The sequence below is a fragment of the Aythya ferina genome (assembly GCF_964211825.1).
Source record: "Aythya ferina genome assembly, chromosome: 21".
NCBI lineage: Eukaryota > Metazoa > Chordata > Aves > Anseriformes > Anatidae > Aythya > Aythya ferina.
In genome coordinates, this window is record NC_140319.1 from 5791471 (window position 1) to 5814794 (window position 23324).

The 23324-nt window shown below is 59.6% G+C and overlaps 1 protein-coding gene across 3 annotated transcripts in view; it reads right to left on the reverse strand.

Annotated features, from left to right (window-relative positions):
• Nucleotides 1–23324, reverse strand: part of SAMD11 (sterile alpha motif domain containing 11) — a 128034-nt gene that overhangs the window by 2619 nt on the left and 102091 nt on the right. For all 3 annotated transcript variants that reach the window (XM_084495024.1, XM_084495022.1, XM_084495023.1), the window contains 7 exons: nucleotides 20274–20438; nucleotides 15928–16078; nucleotides 9501–9616; nucleotides 9261–9339; nucleotides 8316–9022; nucleotides 4446–4570; nucleotides 1396–1506 (listed from right to left, as the gene is read on the reverse strand). In XM_084495024.1, coding sequence (XP_084351150.1) covers nucleotides 1396–1506; nucleotides 4446–4570; nucleotides 8316–9022; nucleotides 9261–9339; nucleotides 9501–9616; nucleotides 15928–16078; nucleotides 20274–20438 — 1454 coding nt within the window. The remainder of the gene's footprint in view (nucleotides 1–1395; nucleotides 1507–4445; nucleotides 4571–8315; nucleotides 9023–9260; nucleotides 9340–9500; nucleotides 9617–15927; nucleotides 16079–20273; nucleotides 20439–23324) is intronic.

Sequence of the window (23324 nt, forward strand, 5' to 3'; positions counted from 1 at the left end):
CAGCAGCTCTTGCCTCCCAGCGAGGGCCAAAGGCCTCACAACTTTCCAGCACCTACACAGCTGGTTCACATTTAGGCTTAAACAAAAACACCGGCTGGTGCTCCAACCAGACAACCGGGGCATTATGCAGTGAGCAACATCAGGGCTCTGCTCCCCCACTTACCCCCCCCCCCCCAGCCCCTGCCTTATTAGAGAACTTTAAACACTATTGATTAAATCGAAGCAGGGTTTTTCGAGCTTCAGCCCCTATCTCATATTCCTCCCCCTACCACATCCACTCTCGGTATGTCTGCGAGCTATTTGGCATTCCCTGTTTTTTAAGAAACATACGAGTTTTATTTCCTCCTGAATTGACCCACGGGGAACAATTGCCCACAGAACCTTTTTATTAGCCCCCTCGTAAACAGTGAGGGCTGCAGGGAAAGCAGTAAAGGCTCCCTCATTGTTTTAACATAACCTAACAAACGCACGGCTCCTGGATCAGGGCAGGGATGCTCCCGTGTGCAGCCCGGTGGCACCCTGCAGCCCCGCCTGGTCCTGACGTGTGGCAGGGGCCGGGTGCTGGTTTTTGGATGGGTTTGGGGAAAACAAAACGCAGCTGGAGCAGAGCTGCTCGGCCAGCTTCGTGTCCAAGAGGAGCTGGAGGCAGCTGTAACGGGTCGCTGTGACCGCGAGCAAACCTCCCCGGGCAGCTGGGAGCCAAGGCAGGAGAAAAAAAGGAAAAAAAAAAAAGGTGTTTTGGGGAGGATTGGCATTGCTTTAAAGAAATAGTGCTACGGGAGCAAACCGATCTGTTGAGGAGGAAATAAACAGGCAGCAGGTTTGTGCTAGCACGGCCGAGGAGGGGCAGAGCTTGGTGTTACTGGGGAGGGAAAGCGCCCAGCAGCCGATGCTGAGCCTGCGAGATGCCTCGGGGCCTCGAGCTCCCCAAAACGGAGCTGCCCAGAGCCCTTTGGGCACAAGGGAAAGGAGCAGCAGGAGGCCCTGCAGCCGGTCTAGAACAAAAACACATCTCCCGAAATGGCATCACCCGCTTGAGGCCCCACAGACTATTTCAGGTGGAGCTGATTTGGCATCCTCTGCCTCCCCTGCCTGGCTGCAGCTGCTCTCCCTCGCCACAAGCACCTCGCCGGGGTCGATTTAGGCTCCCTCTGCATCCCCGTCCCGAGCTATTTGCGTGCTGTCTGCCCTGGAAGAGCTGCCTGACTGATGGATGAGCACATGCACCATTTCTGGAGCCCAGCACGCGCGCTCCTGAAACCCAAATTAAAGAACTAAACGATTATCACTCGGAAAATTACAGCCACTAAACCAGGGGGACAACGGAGCTGCTCCAGCTGGGGCCAGCCTGACCGTGTGCCCCTTGGTACCGCCCGGCAGTGGGACTGCTCCTACCTGAGAGCGGATCTTCAGCGCGGGGCCGAGCTTCAGCCCCATGTTGTTCAGCAAGTGCTCTTCTGTCAGGAGGGGCAGGGTCTCACCATCGATCGCTTGCTCGCGGAATACCTGCGGGAAAACGGGGCCAGGCTCAGGGCTGAGATCCCTCACCACGGGCAGCGTTTACATCCTGAATCCAGGAGCCAACACATAAACCCAAAAAAAAGGACAGACGACACCATACGAATCTAAATTGTTGACAAATCCTACATCACACACCGTTTTTTTCTGGCTATTTGGAAAAAGCTGAGCCAGCAGCCCAACAGTGTTGCAGTGAGCTCTGTGCAGGAGTTTTCCACCCAGTACGTGCTGCAAAGGTTACGGGCTGGCTACGTGAGCTTACGGCCCCGGTCCTTGTAGGCACAGCAGGGCTGTGCTTGCACCAGGCTCCCCCGGGGGCTTGCTCCGGATGCCCGAGCTCCGTAGCGCGAGCAGAAGCTGCCAGCAGTCGGGGGATGTCAGCTCTGGGCCTGTTTTGTTGTGCTTTTAGTATTTTTTTTTAGCCCAACCACAGCGCCGCTCCGCAGCGTTTCACAGCCCGGCTCGCGCTGGAGCCTTGCCCAAACGAGCCGCCCGATGCTGCCGCCTCGCCGCGGGGGGGTTTCGCACAGCAGTGCCCTCACTGAGCAGCACGGCGAGGGGAGATTTTATTTTCCTCTAGAGGCTTCTTTCTCAGCAGCCCCTAGCCCAGAGCCATCCCTTCGGAGCAGCAGCTGAGCTGCTGTGAGCCCTTATTTTTATTTTATTTTATTGCCGGACTCCACCAGCAAAGCCGCCCATGACTGCAGCGTTTTGCTGCTCCTTGACCTCACGAAACTTAATATACCCATTTCTTCTCCTCCCTGCGAAGCCAGCGTGGCCGGGAGCCAGCAGCCTCCCTTCGCTCAGCGCTAAAACCCGGCACAAAAAGCCTCCAAGTGAGAACAGCGTCGCCCTCGGGTGTCCCGCAGGTCCCGACCCGCGGCGGGGACGAAGCCGAAGGTTGTCAGGGGCCGGGAGCAGCAGCGACTTGGGGTTTTTCTGCTGAAACCTTCTTGTTTGCCTGAGCTCTACACGCACTGCATACCACCACGCTCTCGCTGGCTTTTCCTGGCAGCAGCAGCCTGCGGGCCGCTGCCAGACCTCCCCGGCAGCTGCGGCTTTGGAGACGGGAACAGGCGGCTCTGCGGCGCGCAGCCCCGGAGCTGGCTCTCCCCCCATCGCCGGCGTTTTCACATAGTAAAAAACCTGCTAAGCGCCTAACCACGGCGCGGAACAACCCACCCCCTCACACCACGCACCCCCAGCAAAATGCACCGGAGCAGGGGGCCCCCGCCAGGAGGCTGTTGAGAGCTGCTCCCGGCAGCGTGAAGCGTTTTGCTTTGTCTCGCCGAGCCATTGATTTCTCCCCGCTGGCGCACCGGGGGCTGGCACGCGAGGTGGAGCTGGATGGATGGATGAGCCTCCGGCGAGGTGGCTGCGGGAAGGATTTCTCCACGCTTCCCACCAGCTCCCGGGTGATTTCCCATCCTCTGTGCCCATCCCCGTGCCATTTTGGGAACACGGGCAAGGCGCCGCGGTGCCGAGGGCGCTCTGTTGGCACGGGCAGCAGCAAGCCTCGGTTGGGAGCCTTTTGTGTGGGCTCGAGTCCCTCCCGGCAAATAATCAGCACATGGGGACGTGCTGACCCCATCCCTCACTGTCCTCACCAGCAGCAGCCCCCGAGCTCCCCTCCACGCACAGAGCTGCTGCATGTGGACCCTCCTGCAAGCAGCCAGCCAGCCAAAATCTTGAGCCACAGGGAGCCCAAACCCCTCTCGTTCCTCCTAGGGAACATTTTGTGTGCTCCACCTCTCTGAGGAGCATTCCCTTTCCTAAATCCTGGATGCACACACAGGTGTCTGCTCCAAAGCAGCCCTGGTTTGCAGGTGGTGGTAACAAAGCACGCTGTGATGGGATTAACGTCAGGGTTTAGGGGGTGAGGAAAGAGATTTGGGAGTGGAGGAAAGAGATTTGGGAGTGAAAGCAGTTATCCCATCACCGGGGAGTTAAGGGGAGCTGTGGGGCAATTCCAGGCTTCCATAAAGAAAAGAAAAGGCTGTGTCCCAGCTTCCCCATCCCCTCGGGGCGAGCTGCTTGCACCTCTCCACAGGGCACACGCCAACATCAGCAGGACCTAAAGGGAACCTCACGCAGAGCAGGAGCTGGGTGCTGAGCTTCCCCCTTCTTAAAACGACTCATGGGGGGCACAACTTCTGCCCAATGCACTGAAGAAGCAAGTTTTTTTTTTTTGGAGAAAGCGTTTTTTTTTTGGCAATCAGCTTCCAGCCAGCCGGGATGCCCAAGGAGAGCTTTGCCCTCCCTGGCTGCCAGTCGGGGAAGCTCCTCTTGGAGCAGCGTGTCCGGAAAGCCCAGCGCTGCTCCTTCCTCCCTCCTGAGATCCGTTCTCAGCCTCGGATGCATCTCTGCTGAAAGGCAGGATTGTCCTCGGCGCTGGCCCTTTGCCTCTCTATCTGCTGCTTTCTCTCCCCCCCCTCCCAGCACACTGGACCCCCTTTACGAGGCCGTCCCAGACAGCTCAGGAATCTGCGCCCTCGCAGGCGGCGCGCTCTCAATGGGGCATTTATAATGGGCCCCGGCGGGCACGGAAGCCAAAAACATGGGGTTGGGTTTTTGTACTGCACCTCGCGACCTCACACCGAGAGGCATCCTAGGATGAGCTTAAAAATCACCACCAGCAGCACTGCGACGCGTGAGCGCGGAGCTTACGGGGATGTTTGTGCCACTGGGCTCTGTCCCTGCTCTGCCCCACGGGCGCAGGAGGAGAGCTCGAAGCCCCCAGCCTTGCCCTGCTCCCATCCACCCTTTTGCTTTTGGGGTCGGCACCAGCAGCAAGGATTTATTGTGCAATTCACAAGGCGAACGAGCTACAGGGAGCGCAGGGCTCCGGGCTGTCCACCCGTGGGGATGGAGGCTGTGAGGAAAAAGAGGCAGGGCTGGGAGGCTGCTGGGGCTGGAGGATGCTTTACCTGAGTGTACTCGGTGCAGCCGGAGAGGTTGGACACGAAGCTGCACACGTCCTCCACTGTCCATTTGCTGATGTCTTCCAGCGCGGGGCTTTCCTCGCCATCCAGAAACAGACCTCCCATGGTGCCTGCAGCGTTCGGAGGCGAGGGGGGGGAAAAAAAAAAAGGGGGGGAAGGAGGGGAGGAGAAAGAAACATAAATCATTAAAATCCCACACGGACAACAAGCAGCCTGCAATCTGAATATTTTTCTCCAGCCGCACATTCATCTTTAATGACCTGTCAATTAAAGCACTGGGCAGGGTCAATTCGTAGGCCTCTTCCTCCTGGAGGTCCCCAGCTTGGAAAGGGGAGGTGGGGGGGGAGGATCAGGGGGGGAAGGAAAAATCCCAGCTAATGCATTTCATGTGCTTAATGTTCTTCAGCTGCAGGGCAGGGATGGGGGGGAGGGCGGCGAAAAGAAGGAAGGGGAAAAAAATAAAAATAAATAAAAATAAATAAAAAAATAAATAAAAACAACCCCCGAGGGGTGTTCCTGCACACCCCGCAGAGCAGAATGCTGCCTGCCCTGGGGGCTGCTCTCCTCTCCCCCAGCCCCCTGTGTGTCCGTCTGTCCGTCCGTCCCACCAAACCACACTTGGGTCCCAGCTGTGCCAGCACTGAAGAAACCCATTTCCAGAAAATGCCACTTTTTGGGGAAAAATAAAGCGTTCTTAACGCGAGGAACTCGCTGCTGCGCGGCAACATCGGGGTCATTGATGAGGACCTGGGCAGCCGTGGCCGTGCTGGGCAGGGGGAAAGTTTATGAGGGATGTAACACGGCCCTCGTAAAGGGCACGGAGCAACAAATTGCACCAAAACACGTCCCTTCAGGGCATGAAGCAACAAAACACCCCCAAAAAATACTTCTCCCAGGGGTTTATCCTGACCAAACGAGCCTTTCTGTAGTTTTTGTCCCCAAGGCTTTGGAGCAGCACCAGGAACACGGCCCCCAAAAAGTCCTGGTGGGGAGCGCACCCAGCAGAGCCACAAACGGGGGCTCCAGCAGCTGCCTGCCAAAACCACCACGGCCCAAGGTGGCAGGGAAAAGAGAGGAGAGGAGAGGAGAGGGCTGCTCTTTCCCGGGGCAGGGCAATTCTCTCTCTGCTTTTTGGAAGGGCGGCTGCAGCTCGGTGAAGGGAGGAACTGGAGCCACACTCACGGGATCACTCCGTTGTTCCGGGCACGGGCAGTGCTGGGGCGAGATGCTCGGAGTAAAACAGCCCCGCTGGGTGGGAATAAGGCAGGTTTTCCACGTCCCCACACACAAGGAAACACAACGTGGCCACAGGATTTCTCTCAGAGTTCACCTTCCCTTCCCGGTGATGCCAGGAAGGCGCAGCACCAGCTGGGGGAAGTATCAGTGGGAAGGGGAAGGCGAAGAGCCACGCTGCGGGCTCTGCCCTGCGGAACCTAAAACCCATCGGGAGGACGCCACTTCCCAGTGAAACCAGTGGGAAACCAGTGGGAAACCAGTCCCAGGGCTCCCCGTGGCTGCAGCAGATCCCACCCAGGTGCTCAGCACCCCGAGCTGGGGCTCTGGAGCTCGCTGCTGGGGGGGTCCCATCCTGCTCCCCCTCCCCAAGGACCTCTCCCCGCTCTGGCAGCTCGGGGAATGAGGACAAATCGGTGCCCAGCGGCGCGAGGGGACGCGGCTGCTGGTGCCATAATGACATGTCACCCGGCCCCGCCGCGCCGCCGGGGCAGCAGCAATTCCCTGCCAGGGCCCCCCCGCCTCGCCCCGTGATAAATGAGGGGCCGGGAGGCTGCTAATGGATTGCAGAGCAGCTCTCCAGATGGGGCCCGCCGCGGAGGCACCGGGGAGGATTCATCAGCCCCGGCTCGTGGGCAGGTGTCCACACGTACGAGCCCTCGCCGCCCCCCGGCCACGATCCATTTCTAATTTTTCTCCCTCCTCCCGACGTCCAGCTGCCTTGGGAGAGAAGCCCAAGGTGGCTTCAGGTGCACAAAGCAGGCCTGCTGTGGGGGGGGGGGCAGCCCCTTTTGGGGGTGTTCCTGCTGTTCCATCGGCACCGCTCCCCCTCCAAAGCCAGCCCTGCGCCCCCTCCCAGCGGCAGCCTCCCGTTAATTGCTCTCCAGCCTCCGGATCGATGCGAGGATTTTAGCCTCCTGCACGCTCCATCCTTCACCTCGCCGGAGGAGGAGGAGGAGGAGGAGGATGGAGGAGGAGGAGGAGGGGAGCAGGGCTGCTGAAACCTCGGCGAGATGAGGTCAGGCGGCAGCCGCCAGGTCTCCAGAAGGCGGCTGCGGGAATCGACCCGGCTCTGGCTGCCGTCAATATTCCTCCCGGCGGGGACGCCAAGCGGCTCCCTGCCTCCGCAGCAGGAGCTCCCTTGCTGCAGGCCCTGAGGAGCCGGCATTTCCAGCCAGCTCAGCCTCCCGGGCCCAGCACCACCTTCCCTGTCTCGTGCCACAACGCCGGGACCAGGCAGGCCAAAAGAGCAGAGCAGCCCTCCGAAGTATTCGGGGATTTATTTGGCACACAAGGGGGGGAGGTTGGTGCAGCTCTGCCTGGCTGCCTCCAAGAGCCGCTCCTCAAGGGCCAAAACCCCTTTTTTTTTCGTTGTGTTTTGGTTGCTGCACATTACCCTGGCGCAGCCCAGGGCCCCTGGGATCAATGCAGCCCTCGGTATTTCAGCGGCTGAGCTCTCCTCCCGGCTCCCCCGTCCGCACGGGATGTGCCCTGATCCCAAACCAGGAGCTTTTCCTGGCACGAGGGATCCCGAGCCCGGTGCTGTTCCCCTGCACGCAGCCACCACCGAAAGCAAAAACCGCCCTCAGGACCAGACCTGCGTCGGGCTCCACAAATCAGGAGCAAAATCAGAAGCGCTCATCTCTGCCAAGGCCTCCAGACAGGCCGGTGATATAAATTCGAAGTGATAATAATAAATGGGCTATTACAGGAACCCGGGCCTCGCTGGGGGAAGGCAGCGAGCCCGTGCACAGCCCGGCCTCCCCGCGGAGCCTCGCGCGGCCGATGCGCGCCGGAGCCGTGCGCGCTTCTTCCCTTAATGGCCGGGAGAGAAGGGCTCCTGCGAGGACGCCTCGGCAGCCCCCGGCAGCAGGAATATTTATCAGGCTGGCCACCTGCCTGTCATCGAAAAATCGCTTCCTCCTTCCTGGCTGGAAGGCAGCTCTAATGAGAGCCGGGCAGCCGCGCTCCCCGCCGCCGCGGCTCTCCGCACGGAGAGGAGGCAGGCTCGGCGCCCCGCGTGCCGTGCCCCCCCCCCCCGGTCTCCCTCCTCCGCCTGCTCCTGCCTCCTGCTAATTGCTCCGCTAATTATTATTAGGCGAAGCGGGGTTTGGCTTTCGGCTGGGGATGGCGGAGAGCTGGTCATGGTTTCCCTGCCGGTCTGGCCCACCCGATGGGCAAGTTGCTGCAGGGAAAGGAACAATTTTGGCTCCAAACCAGCTGAGCGCAGCCCGACAGCCTGCCCTGACCTTCCGGCCTCCCTTCCAGGCACAAAACCTCTGACCCGTCCCTTTGTATGGCAGATCCTTGCCGCCAGTCATCTGCCTCACTTCTCCCTGAAGCTGCTGATATTTCACATCTCTCCTAACCACGGTTTATGGAGAAGGTCCCCGAGACTGCAAGGTCCCTTAACCCATCACATCGCCCTCGCGCCTTTTTTTATGTGCTTGGGACCTGCTTCATCCCTGCTGGTGCTCGTAACCACCCTTGACCCGCTGTGGTGCAAACGGGGACCTTTTAACCTCAATAAAAGGTACAGAAGGGCCACCACGAGCACGCTGCAGGACGGCAAGGGGACGAGCCCTGCGTTCAGCAAGCCCCACAGCCACTCGGCGCACCCACCTGCGTGGAAGTACGGGCTCATCGTGTAGGGGAACCCAAAGGGCAGCGGCTGGGGCGGCGGGATGGAGGCTGGCGGCAGGTATTTCACCTCGCTTTTGTTGATGCCCGGCCCGAGCAAGTGGCTGGGGGACTCGGCGCTGGACGAGCTGCAGGGCGCATTGGTGCCGGCGGCCCCTTCCCCCAGCTCCTTGGCCCCTTCGCAGCCCTTCCCCGCCTCCTTGCACTCCTTCAGCTCGGCGGCCGAGCCGCTGCTCTCTGCCTTCAGGCTCTCAGGCTTCTCGTCGCTCACGTCGGCGTCGCTCTCCGAGTCCTTCATCTCCTCGTCGTTACAGTCCGGGGCCCCGTCCCGCGCCCCGCGGGGCTCCGCCGCCTCCTTGGCCTCGCTCGGCCCCTGCGGCTCGGCGCGGTGCTGCGCCGCCTTCCTGCTGCCCCGCCGCGGCTGCTCCTTGGGCGGCGTGGAGCTGCTGGGGACGCCGGGGTTGAGGGAGAGCAGGGGCGCGTTGTTGTGCCGCAGCACCAGCATGGCGTTGCGCCGGGACAGCTCCTCCCGCAGCGGGTGGCCCTCGGGGATGTCGTGCACGTTGCGCAGGGCCGGGTGGTCCGGGGGCAAGCCGGGGTGGAGGCTCAGAGGGTCGCCGGCCAGCAGCCGCTGCCTGTGGAGGTTCTCCAGCTCCTTCTGGCGGATGATCTCGGCCGACATCTCCAACCTGCACGGGGAGAGGCAGAGGAGGTCACTGGAAGACCCTAAGAGGAATTTGTTGACCCGCAGCACGGCTGAAGCTGAGCTGGGGGCTCTCCAAGAGCGGTCCCCACGCGCTCAGATCCATTGGGATCGGCTGGATGTGTCTCTGCTGCTCGTGCACGGCTCCCCCAGCCCCACACCCCGCACCGCCCTGCCTGTCAGCAGGGAAAAGAAGGGCAGGGCTCGCCCCCCGCGCTCCTCACCTCGCCAGGTTTTGCTTTCGGAGCATCTCTTGCTGCCGTGCAAACATCTCTGCTTGTGCCGGCTGCAGGAACCCGTAACCTGGGGACAGGGAGGGCAAAACGACGCGGGGTTATTCAGCCCAGCATTGACCCCCTGCTCGCTCGGGGGGAGCTCTCCAAAGGGCCGAGCAGGAGAGCTTCCACAACCCAACCCAACCCATTCCCAACCCCGTGCTGAAATACGGCATCTCCTGCACTCACCTGGTGTCTGGCACAGGGCCGAAGGCACCCCGAGGAAAGGAGGTCTCAAGTGGGGCCCCAGGGCGATATGGGGCGCGTTCTGGGGCGAGAGCAGCGGCGGCGGGTGGGATATCTCCCTGCGGGGACCAGAAAAAGAAATCCAGGTTGAAAAGCTGGCTCAGGAAGAGCATCCCTTCTCTGCACCACCAGGGGCTGGGCCGAGATAAGAAAGATGCCCGTTTCCTGGATGTAAGACTTGCAAAGGAGGAGAAAATAATAAATACAGAAAAGCAGAACCAGATGGGGAAGAAATCAGCCCAAACTCCACCGGCCCTACCTGCCTCCCACCCTCCTGCTCCTCATTTACTCTGAGCTGGGCTGCTCAGAGCATCCTTGGCTACCCAGAGCTGGCAGATGCAACGCTGGGGATGCTGCCTTTGCCTTTCCCTTCAAGCTCAGGCTTCTGTCTCAGCTCTCTTACAACCAAAAAGCCCTTCTAGATCTGAGGAGCTGGGGCTGTGAAGATCTGAAGGGATCAGGGGGATCACAGGAATCACTGGGACGAGGGGTGATTCCCCGTGCTGGAGAGAAAAGTGGGATGTGAGGCGGAGAGAGGGGAGCTGGGGAGGGGGACGTGAGCTCCAAGTGCCACGGGGTCAGTGGGAAGAAGCATTTGGGGAGCTGGGGAAGGTGGAAAGTGACTGGAAGAGGCAGGTTGGAGGGCGGGGAAGGGGGCAATGCCCAGGAGCAAGGCAGGTAGAGCCTGCTTGCTTGTTGCAGAAAAAAAAATAAGAAGAAAAAAAGAAAAGAATATGCAGGAAGGGAATAGGAGCCAAGGTCTCTTCCATTAGTCAAATCTGCCCTGGGAGCCTGCAAGCAAATCTCTGCTTTCCGGCTGCATGTCTCTTAATTCCTTTTGATGGCCACTTACAACATTATTACCTTCACCAGGGCATCCAGAGGCAAAGCCAAGTGCTGCGCCGTTTATTTTCATTTTACAACATCTCCCCGTAAAGGCTGCTGCGGGAGAGACCGGGGGGCGAGAGGAAGGGAGCGGGGAGGCACGGGAGACGCCGTGGCAAGGAGAGCTCCCCCTCTCCGTGGGGCTGGGGGGTGCCAAGGTGGGGCTGGGCTGCCCCCAGGGCTCATGAGAAGCCAGCCAGGAAGGATTTGGGGGTGAGACGGGCTCCCTGAAGGCTTTCCAATGAGCACCACAAGGAATTGCTCTGCTTTTTCCCTGGGTCTTCCCAGGGTTGTTTCATCCTCGTCCCGTGCAGCCATCTCTCCAAATCCCCACGAAATGCTGCAAGAGGCTGATGGGCAGCAGCGGGCGGGCTGCGAGCCCCCTCTGAATTCCTCCTCCTCCTCCTCCTCCTCCTCCGGCTGTCTCCCCGTCTCTCCTTTCCTCCTCCTTCCTCCCCTAGCTCTCCTCTAAACTAATTGCACAGCTCGCTGTGTCTGGAGGAGAGCCACGGATCGATCCGTCGCTGCTGAAATGTTAATGCTAATCGTATAACCGCTCCGCCAGCACCTCGCACTCCGCTGGCAGCTCCAATTAATCTCAGGTAACGCAGCGCCTGACCTTCGGCTCCGAGCCGGGGCAGCAGCCAAGCGATGCTTATGTAATTACACCATGAAGTGTGTAATCACCTGCCCTAATCCCCGAGGCCTCACAATTAGCCGAGGCCTCGGTCGCTGGGCTGCCAAGTGCTTTGCCACCCCGGACAGCCTGCAGATGAATAACGGACAATTAAAGCGGCATGACGGGGGCGAGGAGGTGTCCGCTCGATCGTAATTAGCTGTAATCATGGGGAGACGAGGCTGGCAGACGTGCTGGTCGTTTTATAAGAAGCAATTTAGGAAATCAAGTCGCTTTTAACTGTTCCGAGGCCGGGCAAGCGGGGGATGCGTCCCCCCGATTTGGTGCCAGGAGCGGTGCGCGGCGGCCCCAGGCTCTACGGGGGGATGCTAAAAAACAAGGAGAGGCTCCGGGTTTTAGCCAAGAGGAGACCCAGGAAGCTGGAGATCGGGGCTGGGCTTGGGAAAAAAGGATCTTTTTCCCTTTGGTGGCAGTGCTGCATTAACCAGAGGTTGTTCTTATGCCTTAACGCTGCACTCGCCGTGATCCCGAAGGAATTTGGGGCTGCTCATGGCCTCCGGCTCCCAGCAGAGCAGGGATCAGCTCAGGGCAGGGCCAGGCAGGCGAGCAATGGGGAGGGAAATTTAGGCGGAGGCATCGGCACCTGCCCCACGCGGGGCACCCCAAATACACGTGGGACAAGCAGGAAATCCCCAGGGGATGAGGGACCCTGCTCCCTGCTGGCACACCGATGCTCTCCAACCACGGTACCACGAGGACGAGCACTGCCTGCCTCCCACCCAGCTTAGTTAGGGCCATCAGATGGGGAAGATGCTGCTTCTGCCCCAAATCTGGCCCTTGGCACGGGGGCAGGAGCCGGGGAGCCCGATTCCTTCCTCCACGGGGCCGGCGACTGCTTCCCAGCACGCCTGGAGACAGCCAACCTCTGAGAAAAAGGCAACCCCTGAGAAAAAAGCCCCCCGAGACCCGAGCCGAGGCTGCCGTGCGCTCTCAGGCAGAGCGCAATGCAAATCCTCGCATCCTTTCCCACACGGGCACCAGCCCCCTTCGCTTCCTTCCTCCTCCTCTTCCTCCTCCCAGAGCGAGGGCTGAGTTACAGCCCCGGCCCCCCGAGGAGGTGAATGATGAGCCTGGTCCCTGCCCCAGGAGAGCAGTTCCGTGGTGCTGCCCAGTCCTTCCCCAGACCCTTTTTTTTTCCCCTACTATGCCAGCTGGAGGCTCGGGAGCAGGGTATTAGGGGATTTGCGCTGCATGCTGCTAAATTTGATATGTCCTTTAACAGGAGACAAATGGTTGGCGAGGCTTAAAAAGTATTGACTTTTCTTTAACAATAAGCACTAATGGCCTTCAAATAATCAATATTTAAAGTCATTACGGGGTTACACATTATACTGGTAAAGCCAAGCCTCTCGCCTTAACCCCCTCGCAGCCTCCCGAGCTCCCCCCGGCAGGCTCCGAGCAGAGGCAGCGGCTGGAGACGTGAGGGGGTCAGGGAATGCAGATTGAAAGCGGCAAGGCATGGAAATAAATTTAGAACGGATAGAAGAAGGAGGAGGAAAAAAAAAGAAAAAAAAAGGATGCATGAGAGCCCTGCTTGCTTCTGCTTTGCATTTGATAGGGAGAGACACTTCAAACCTGAGGTAATAGGCAGGCACAGCTCCTGGCTCGCCATCCACAGCCTCTGCCAGTGCCAGTAAGGGGAACTAAATGAAATGAAAAGGCTGCTCAAAAAAATGGTGCTCGGGTTTTGCAGGCAGAAAGGGACACGTACCTCTGCTGTCCTGGGCGTGGAGGGGCTGGCTGGGGGGAATTGGTGGCTCAAAACGCAAAGCGGTGCCAAAGCCAAATTCCCTAGGGCAGGGCGAGCTCCGGGGTCTTTCTGCGCTGCCCCTCACCCAGGTGAGGAGGTGCATAAGTGGGAGGAAGGTGGATGAAGGCTTTGGAGCAGAGAGGGGGATGTGGGGCAGGGCACGGTGAGGGTAGGAGGGCAGCAAGGAGCACAGGGGGGGAAAGGGAAAGGCTCCAGCATCTCCCAACACCCAGAGAAGCGGGGTCTGCCCAGCTCCAGGTCCGGAGCACGGCCCAGGAGCAGGTCCTGCACCACGCACCCGGAGCCGAGCACCCTGGCTAAGAAGCTGCCAGGCCAAACAAGGCAGCAAAACCAGCCCAGTGCCAAAAAAATTCGGGAGGTAGCAGGATCCCAGCAGCCCAGCCTGTGCAGGGCGCAGCCACCTGCCGTTCCTGCAGGAGCCGGAGCAGCTTGGAGATGGGAAGTTCTCCAGGCTGGAGCAGTAACAGTGACACCTTCGAGCTGTACCCTTTCCTCTTCCAAGTCTTTTTATAACTCCGAGCTAACTCGACAGCCCTTTCAAACAAACCACCGGGGCTTGGCGCTCCGTAAGCCGAGGCTGAGCCGATCTCGAGAAGGATTTAGGAAACCGAAACCAAATGGGTTCTCCAGCAGCAGCCCGGCTCCAGGTCTGGCCACGGGCACTGCGAGAGGCACAGCTTTTACAAACTGCCCCCAACAGCTGGGGAAGTTGGAGAGGTGAAGGGAACACTGCCCTGCTCAAAGGACCTTGGACCCAGCCCCCAAAAATGTCCTTTTTAGTGTTTTTTGGAGCACACCCTGGCACAGCCAGCACCCATCTCCCTACCTTCTGCTTCGTTACGCCTACCCAAAAAGTCGGGCACACGCCTCCCTTCCCAGATGTTCCCTGGCTCTGACTCCTCGCCTCCCACCCTCCTCACACCTGGGAAGCGGGGCACCGAGTGGGCAGCTCCTGCTGGCAGAGCTCCCTCCGTCCCTGCCTCTGCGAGAGCAGCAACACTGCCCTGGCTCAGCACAACTGGGTCACCTGCGTGGGTTTTCCCCTCCTCGTAACGCCTGGAGTGGCTAATTATTCCTGCCCACGCTGCTGCCACGCTGGAGAGCTGACCTGATCCCCGCAGATCTCCCGATGGGAAGCCAGAATGGAATTTTAACGCCGCGCCAAGCAGCTCGCAGCCCCCCGCATCATGCATTATTGCTTCTGCTCCGGGGAAAGGAGATGTCATAAATCTACCTACGGTTTGCCCACGCACGTGAGCCCGCTTCCTCCATCGCCGCCGCCTCTGTCAGTGCCTACCTGAACCCTTTACAACGTCCACGCCTGCACGATAAGCTGCAGAAAGGCTGCTGTGATTGACCTGGTTGACAGGGACCATAGCAGCCAAGAGCAAAACCCAAGGCTAACAGCACCAGGGAGAAGGGAAGGCAGGATTTAACCCACACGGTGCTTTTCTGCTTTGTAACGTGTGGCCGTGGCTTCTCCTGGCATCCCTAAAAACCCCAGGAAAAATCCCTAAAACCAGGGCCCCATCGCAGCGCAGGAAGGGAAACTGAGGCACGGGGTGACCCTGCAAGCTGAACCCGAGGGCCTGCAGGTTCTTCTCTCAATACCCACACCAGGTTGGGGCCCTGTGTGCTCTCCTCCCCTCCTCACCTCACCGGGATCTCTGTCTGACACGTGCCAACCTTGCAGGGCTACTCGGAGAACGGGATCGCCAACAGAAGCGGTGCGGGGAGGCGCACAGCTCCCAGCTCCAGCCCCTGCTGAGCCTGCTGGCTGCCTCCCTGCCCTCTTCCCAACCGCTTTAACGTTTCCTGGCCCTGCCCAGCTCCATCACAGCACCTGCCTGGCAGCAGAGCACCTCTGGGCGCGATAGGGATCTCCCTCCTGTGCAGTTTTGCCCCCCCTGCTTGCAGCGCCTCCCCGCGCGCCGCCTCCACCCTTCCGCGGGGGCTCTTGCAGCCAGCCCTCCGGCTGGCCTGGCTCTTCTCCAGGCCACACAGAGCTGGAGAAAATTTCCAATTCCCCCCCCCCATCTGCCTGGCTGCACTGAAGCTCCTCTATCCCTGCATTCCTCGCAGGTCTGCCTACGATCCACGTGGCCTGGCTTGGGGTTTCGCGGGGCGGGTTAGCCAAAGTGCACCCCGCAGGAGGAAGGTCTGCGCCCAGCCTCCTCGCTCAGAGAGAGGGAAAAACAGACAGGATCCCCGAGGCTGTAACGAACGGAGGGACTCTAAACCCAGAGGGTTAATATGCACGCTACAGAATCCATATATCCAGCTGCTCCCACCCCGAGATGAAAGCCAGACGAGGCTAGATGCTGGAGCTTTCCACTGCTTGTCCCGTGATACCCAAAGTCTTTGCATCCCCACCTCTGCGATCCTTGTCAGGAGCTCACGCAGCTTTAATTTAATTTCCCTCTGAAGTTCCTGATTGTGGAGGGAATGGCTTGTGGCACAGAGCAAGATAAATGAGCTAGAATTTCTTGGGAGGGAGGGAAATCAGCTTTCCAGCACTCCTGTCAGTGGAAAAAGGAAGCCTCGCCTCCTTCTTCCTCTAAAAAAAAAAGGAAAATTTCTTCTCTTTTTATTCCACCCTGGTGCATTCCTCCTCTCTCCCTATCTGGGGGAGCTCTAAAACCCCAGCTTCAACACCTTCACTTGCTCTGTGCCTAAGGACAGGCTGGAAAGGGACCCGAGGCAGGGCTGGGACGGCTCCCAGCAGGCAGGCAGTGCGCGAAGCCCCCATCGCCCCCTCCGTGTCCCACCCCCAAACCCCAAAACCCCCACACCTACAAGAGGTGACAGCGGGGCATCCTCCGTGCCCCCTCATCCAGGGCTGCGCTTCCCCTTGGGGTCCCCAGGGGGCTGCTTGGAGCCCCCCCAAGCCCTTCCCCAAGAAGCGCAGCCCCTTTCCCAAGCCGTGCCCGCTGCTAACCCCGCCCCGGGGCGGGGGGGAACCGCGGCCAGCCCTCCCCAGCGGCCTGGCAGAGCCGTGTCCCCCCCCCCGAAGGTACCTTTCGGGGAAATGGGTGTCCCTGTGCTGGGGCAGCCCCTGTTTCCTCCTCTGGCTGGACGAGTTGCTGCCCGAGGGGATGTGCGCTTCCATCGCGCCGGGGTTGCGCGCCGCCGCCGCCGCCGCCACCTCTTGCCGAGCCCGGAGCAGATCTGGGGAGAGGGAAAGGATCAGCCGCGACCCCCCCACAAAATAAAACACCACCAAACCACCCTCCTTTTGCCCGAAGGACCCCCAGCTCCACAACCCGGCTGCTGCCGGCTCCCCAGCTGGAGACAGCGGGTGTCCCCCTCCCCTCTCCATCCATCTGTCCCAATCTCCCCTCCCGCAGCCCCCAGCCCCGCAGCCCCCAGCCCAGCCGCTGCCCCCCCCCCCGGGTGCTCACCCTGCAGAGCGGGGGCTCGGAGCCGGAGCCGCCTCCGCCGCCGAGGGAGTTGGGCAGCGGAGGAAATTGTGCAACTCCGGGAGGGGAGGGAGGGAGGGGGGCGGATTGCTGCTTAATTGCCTTCCTGGCGGAGGGAGGGGAGGAGGCAGGCGGGGAGGGGGGCACAAGGGAGCGGGAGCTGTTCAGACCCGGGCCGGGAGGGGGGCTGCTTCCCCCAAAATCCCCTCCCCAAAAAAAAAACTCCGGGGGCTGCTCCAGCAGAACCCGGAGCCCCCAAATCCCGGGGGTGCCCCTCGCTCGCGCAGGCTGGGGCGCGCCCGGCGTGGTTTTGCTGCTGGGGCACGGCGAGGGGCCCCCCCTCGTTCCAGCCCGGGGCACGGCGCCTTCAGCAGCCCGAAAGAAATGCAAAATGCACCCTTCGGTCAAGCTCCCCCCCACCCCAGGAGCCTGTCCCCATCGCCCAGGCGGTGGCCCAGTGCCACGCGATGGTGACAGCCACAGGGCTGCTGGGGAGCACCAGGAGATGCCCAGGCAACAGCTTCTCACTCTGCTTTTCCTCCTCGGGGACCACCACAGGTGGACAAACCTCCAAAAAGGGCAAAGGACGCGGGCACGGCTCCCAGCTGCACCAACTGGGTTTTTTTCTGCAGCTGCTCTGGCAGCTCAGCACCAGCAGTGCCTGGTTCCTACGCACGGCTCGCTTCGAACCCACAACAAAACCTCTGCTGCCATTCACATGACAGGCAGGAAACGCACGCACACGGGTGCACGCTTACAGGAAACCTCCTTCGCACACTCAGGCGTGCCACGCTGCGAAAGGAAACCAAAACACAGCTGGGGAGAGGAGGAGAGGAGGATTTATCTTAACGAGCACACCCTGCTCAGGAGCTGCCTGCGATTTCCAAGCCCTCCCCGCGAAGCGGTGTGCATCAGCCCTCTTCCCACAACCAATTAATAAAGCAAAGTTAATGAGAGCGTGCTGCACAACCTGGCCACGCTACCCGCTCCCTCTCCTTGCCTTCCTCCACCAGCACGCTGATTTTTTTGGGGGTTCTGGGGGTTGCAACATCCACGCATCCCATGCCCAAGCCCCACTGAGTATTTTTGCCACGGTCAGGGCTCAAAGCCTGTGCAAGCTGGGCTGGGAACAAGCAGCACATGGGAACCTGGCTGGGTTTATAGCCACGTTCACACACACACAGCCCCACCAAACGAGGGGACAAACGCTCCAACACCCTCCAAATTTCCAGCCTAACGAAGAGCGGGGCACCAAAACCCCATCGGAGGGCGTAAAAAAAAAAAATAAAGCTGAGAGAATTCTCCGAGCTGGGGACGGCGCACCTCCAATGTTTATAAATTAATTATCTGCAAAGCCCAGGTCGCTCCTGATTGCCACAGCGCCTGTAATTTAGAAGGCTGGCGTGCGGCCAGCTCCAGGAGCTGCATTGATCCCGAATGACCGCAGCAACCCCCCGCACACCCGCCCTCCTGTCTCCTCTTGCTCTCCCCATTCCTTCTCCCCCCTCTCCCCGTGCCCCTGCCCCTCGCCCGGCCCCCCCCCGAGGGTCTGTTATTTACAATCCTGCACTCTGACAGTTGGGAAATCAGATTGATTGACAGGGGGACGCCGGCGGATGGAGGAGCCAGGCACGGAGGCAGCCTGAATGCAGAATGCTGGATGAATGCCGCTGGGAGCACGGGGGCGGAGGAGGAGGAGGAGGAGGAGAGGGGGAGGAGGAGAAAGGCAATTAAAAAAAAAAAAAAAAAAAAAAAAGATTTCTAAATTATTAACATTTTTTAAATTATTAATGTTATTGGTGCCTCCGTGCGAGCCCGCAGATAAACTGCGCTTTGTAGGGGCACGAATAATTTATGGCCCGACCAGGGCCCCGCGGCGCGGAGCCCATCCAAAATTCACCAAGTTTTGTCTCGGCGGCGGGACTGGAGAGCCCCTCGGTGCCGGCTCCTCTTCTCCAATGCCCACCCCAAAACCTCAGGGTGCCCCCTCATCCCGCAAAGGCTGCGGAGATTATTTAATAGTAAAAAAATAATAAATAAACCGTCAGGCTTTTCATGGAAATGAGCTACTGCACTCGTGGCGTGGGGGGAGAAGGGGGTGGCAGCAGCTGCGTGTGGTCTGCGTGTCCAGCACCAGCGGGTGCCCAGGGCACGGGGGCTCTCCTGTTAAATACAGGTGTGTGTGCACCCCCTTTGGTGCTGAGAATTACAGAGCATGTGTCCAGCACGGTCTAGGGAGACCTGGGTGTCTGGAGGTGCTGTCCCTTTGTGTGCAGCCTCTGGTGCTTTTGCACACTTGGGTTCACGGGACAACAACTCCAGCCCTACAGGGCATGGTGCTGCCCCCAAACTATGGTGTTTGCAGGAGCCCTGCACCTCTTGGAAACCCCTGGGACAGCCGAGCACCGAGGCGTGTGCCGTGTTCACCACTGTTCGTCTGCGCACAGCCTTGTGCTGTGCCTCTGCTGATGAGCAAATTCTTACTCCGCGGCGAAAGGAATCGCCTTCCTGCCCCCAGAGAAACCAATCAAATCAAACAGAGTGGAAAAGAAGACAGCCTCTTCATTAACCTAACAAGGAGCCCTGGGGATTTGCACTCCAGACTGGAGATTCTCCTCCAGCTCCTGCTGGATGCTTCACGGATGCTGCTCGCGCTCCCCCGGACCCCCCGGCAGCGCCTGCCAGCCCCCGCACCCTGCGTCCTGGCACAGCACCAGCGCTCAGCTCTGCTCCCCGTGCTGCAGCAGAGGCATCTCTTCCATCTCCCAAGCGTTGAGGGATGCAGAGAGCTGGGTCACCCCGCCGGGACACCGCACGGCCTCCCCCTGGGCCAAGGAGGCAGCCGAGGCACCCCTGCAGCGGTGCGGGGATGTCGCGCTCCTGCGCTCTGCCGAGCGCTTCCCCGGCTGGAAGCTGCAACTGCCTGGTGCCCCCTTTAGGCACAGCACGGCATCCCGCAGCCCCGCTGCAGCTAGGCAGCTTCTTCCCCAGCTGAAGGCAAAAGTCTCCAGAGATCCTTCCTTTCCTTCCCTTCCCGCAGTGCCCTTTGGGTGCTGGCACCTGCCCAGGGCAGGGCAGCGGCACGCAGCGGTACCCGTTAAGGTGTTTGGAGCCAGGCTTTGGATTTTCCCTCCTGTAACTACAAGCACCAGCTTGTTTTGAAGAGCAGAGCGGCAGCATCTTCTCTTCAGCACAAATATTGGTGCAGAAACACTCCTATACTGCTCCAGCCTCGAGCCAGCAGCCAGGCAGGCATCGTACAGCAGCACAACAAGCAATATGCAGCAGGCAGCAAATAAAGAGGGGCTGGGGGGTCTCTCAGCTGTCCCCAGCTCAACCTCAGAGGACCTGGGAAGGTCTGGGGACAACGTCTTAGTGCTGGAAGCTGAAATCTACGTGGTCCTCACAGCCATGCCCCGATGAAGCCCTCACCAGGTGGGTGTAGAGGAGGGTCTGTCCCTTCAGCACCCTCTTACTTCACAGTGGCTCTGGTTTTGGCTAGCAAAGGAGCAGATTGATCCTCGGTGATGCAAACACAATCATTTCCACAAGATGACACCGTGGCTGAACCTGTCCCCCCTGACATCAGCGTTTGCCTGCTGAGCTGCCTTCACTGCGACCCGGCTCCATCTGCATATGTTAATTGTCCGTAAAATCATGGGATATCTAATTCTCGTTAAGGCAAAAGGTCATTAACACCAATTTACGCTATGTCTGTGGGCAGCAGCTAGTGCACAGACGCTCCAAACCCGGCGTTATCAACGCTTAGCTAAATCCTGCACCATCAGTGGGTTGCTCCAGAAGGTGCTAGCACTTCCAGACAGCTGAGAACAGCCACCTCCAGGGAGATGAGGGAAAAAAGAGTCCAAAGGATCCTCACCAGAACATCTTACAAGCCATAACCATTGACAAACCCAAGCCCTGGTGTCCCCCCGTGCCCGTACCTCCGTGGCTGGGCACTGCCATGCTGTTGGCCAGCTGGTAGAGACGCTGCTGCTGCTGCTCCTCGAACGTGCCGTGCTCGTTCAGCGCCGACATCATGCGCCTGTAGTGCTCCTCCGGGGTCATCTGAGTCACCGCGTCCTCCAGCAGAGGCGTGTGGGAGTTTTCTGAAGAGCAGAGAGATTTGGGCTTTATTTTTTTTTTTTTGGTCTTTTTCCATAGAGAAACACGGCGGAAAAATCACATTGAGTACAGGGATGGGGCAAAGGAAAGAGCGAGGTGGGTGTGGGGGGGTGTTAGGACAATTTCCATGACTAGCACACACAGAACTGATGCAGCAAGCTGTCCTCGTGCCCCGAGACGTAGCACCACGTGCAGTCCCTACGGCTTGCTCAGCCTCACACCCAGAAAAGCCTACAAATGGCCCAGCACGCCCACCTCTCCCCCTTCCCGAAATGCCTGCGAGCTTTGAGGAGGGCCCTGCCTGCTCCCTGGGCAGCAGGGATCCCAGCCCGACTGCTGGGGAGCTGAAACCCCACGGGCTTTGTGTTTACTGTAAGCACAACTCCCAGTAATTACCCTTCTCTGCCTTGGCTGCTCTCGGGCTGTTTTATCTGGGATCTTCCCCAGGGGCAAAACCTTTTCATTACTCACGGGGATGCGGGCAGGGCTCCCGCTGCGCTGGGTGCACGATGAGACCACCCTACTGCCTGCATATATACATAAAAATAAATAATAAAGGAAATCAAGCTGCCCCCAGCTCCCAAAGCACTGCTCGAAAAGAGAAATCTCCAGCCTGCACCTCGGGGACCGCAGGCTCCCTGCGCAAAGCATGGGTCCGGGACCTGCTTCGAGCCAGCAGGCACCAGGAGTTCATCCCCACCCCACCCCACCCACAAAATCCTGCCCCAAAAGAAGAGACAGCCACACCTGCAGGTACCCAAACCTGCAGGACACCCGTGGAAGGAGCATGGGGATGGGGACAGGGACCCAGTTCCCATCCCCATCTCTGCTGCCACCTCCCCAGGGACGCACAGGGGCACCAAATTCTCCCTGCTCCCTTCTGATGCTCTTAACCAAAGGTCCAAGGAGCAAAGCCGAGTGCTGCAGACCTGCTTTAGGGAAATCACTGCTTTTTTTTTAACACAGCTGTGTCATTAGAGAAAAAAAAAAAAAAAAAAAAAAAAAGGAAGGAGGAGGGGAGTTAATAGCACTTAATTACCATAAACTCCATCGGATCAGCCCCAGAGCAGATTTCAGGTGCGAGGGGGGGGGTGGTGAGGAGGAGCCCGGGGAAAGGCTGGCTTTCCACGCTGAAAACTCCAAGATTTCACATGACTCAGCCAGCGATAATTCCAGCCCTGCTGAAGCTTTGCTGTCTGCTTTTGTCATTACCAAGGGGGGGGAATGCGGGAGGGACTGATCTCGCCAAATCTCCTCCAGCTGCCAGGTGTGGAGCAGACTCTGGCACGGCCACCAGGAGGGCACACACGGGGCCTCCTGAGCATCTCCAGCCATGGGGACCCTCTCTCCCCGCTGCCAGCCCCCCAAAAAACAGCTCCTGGACGATGTGGGCTGGCGTGGGGGACGTGGAGGTGCTGCACCACCTCGTCACAGCCCCAGGGGTGGGCAGGAGCACCCAGCCTGCCCCTCCTGTGCCACGACAACCGGGCAAGCTCCACAGAAAAAAAAAATAAAAAATAAAGGAACAAATTGTCAGAGCTGGATCTGAACTGCGCAGCTGTGACCCAGCTCCCATCCACTTCCTTACCCAAGGATGCAGTAAGGTTGGGTTTTGTCTTGAATCACCTCCAACAGCAAAGGAAAGAGAGCGGCGGAAAGAGCAGCGCGCGAGGCCACCAGCCCGCCCCGGGGGGTGAGCGCAACACTCCTCCCGCTGGATTTTCCAGCGCTTGGTCCAGCCTGGTTTGAAACCCTCCCAAAGGCCGAGGAGGCTCCCGGCAGATTTATTTCACAGCAGTCAAAACGGGAACCGAAACCTTCCTCCCCATTATCCCCCCCTCTTTCCTGCCAGCGCTCCGTTTCACCGCGCGTCGCGCATCTCCGGCCACGCCGCCGTTGCCTCGGGAGCCGGGGCTTCGCTTGGGGAATTGTCTCCCGGGGAGAAAGCTTCCTCCGTGACCTGCCAGCGCAGCCCTCGCGCCGAGCCTCTGATCCGCTCGCATTTCCATACGAGACGCCAGAACGTTCTGCTCTGTTTGACAGCCGCGGCCCCGTTTCCACCGAGATAGGGCTGGCTTTTGATCTCCGGCGTGCGCGCGGCGAGCATCGAGCATCGCCGAGGGGGAAGGGAGGGTGCTGCTGCTGCTGCCCGGCTGGAAGGGCTGCCAGCCCCACAGGTGGTTTTTCGCTCGGGGAGGGAGAGGCGGTGATTGCCCCGCCTGCCCCTGTTCTCCTGGCTTCGTCCCCAAGATGTGCTGGAGGTGTGGGGTTGCTTCTCTCCAAAAAGCTGGCCGGGAGATGGGGCGGCAGTGCCAGGGCTGCGTCAGGGCCATGAGGCGAGGGGCGCCGAGCCCTGTGCGCCCCCAAGATTGCAGCCCCACAAGGGGAAAGGATGGGCGCAGACCTGGCGAGGAGGCTGCAAAACCCCTCTGGTCGTCCCCGCCTCCCTTCCCACCCCTAAATCTCAGGCTGTGCTCACTTCTCGTCCCCACCGAGCACAGCTGGGATCCGCCCTGCAGCAGTGGATCCCAAATCCCAAATCCCCAGCCCCTGGGGCCCGTGGTGTTGGAAATGGCACAGCATGCATCCTTCTGACTGCCAGCAGGATGACAAGTCTGCAAGATGCTCTCACTGTCCTGGGCACAGGGAACAGAAACTCCAGCTCTACCCCTTCTTTACCCTCTCTGCCTTGTAGGGAGCAGGCAAATAAAGGCCCTAAAAGCACAAAAGACTCCGTTCCTATTCCCTCCAGCTATTATAATGGTGTGCTAGCATCAGCACAGCCTTAAAATGCCTGCGTGGTGCTGGAGAGAGCAGGGGAGTCCCCTGTGATGGGACGCAATAAAAAACAGGTAATGTGGGGGATTAGC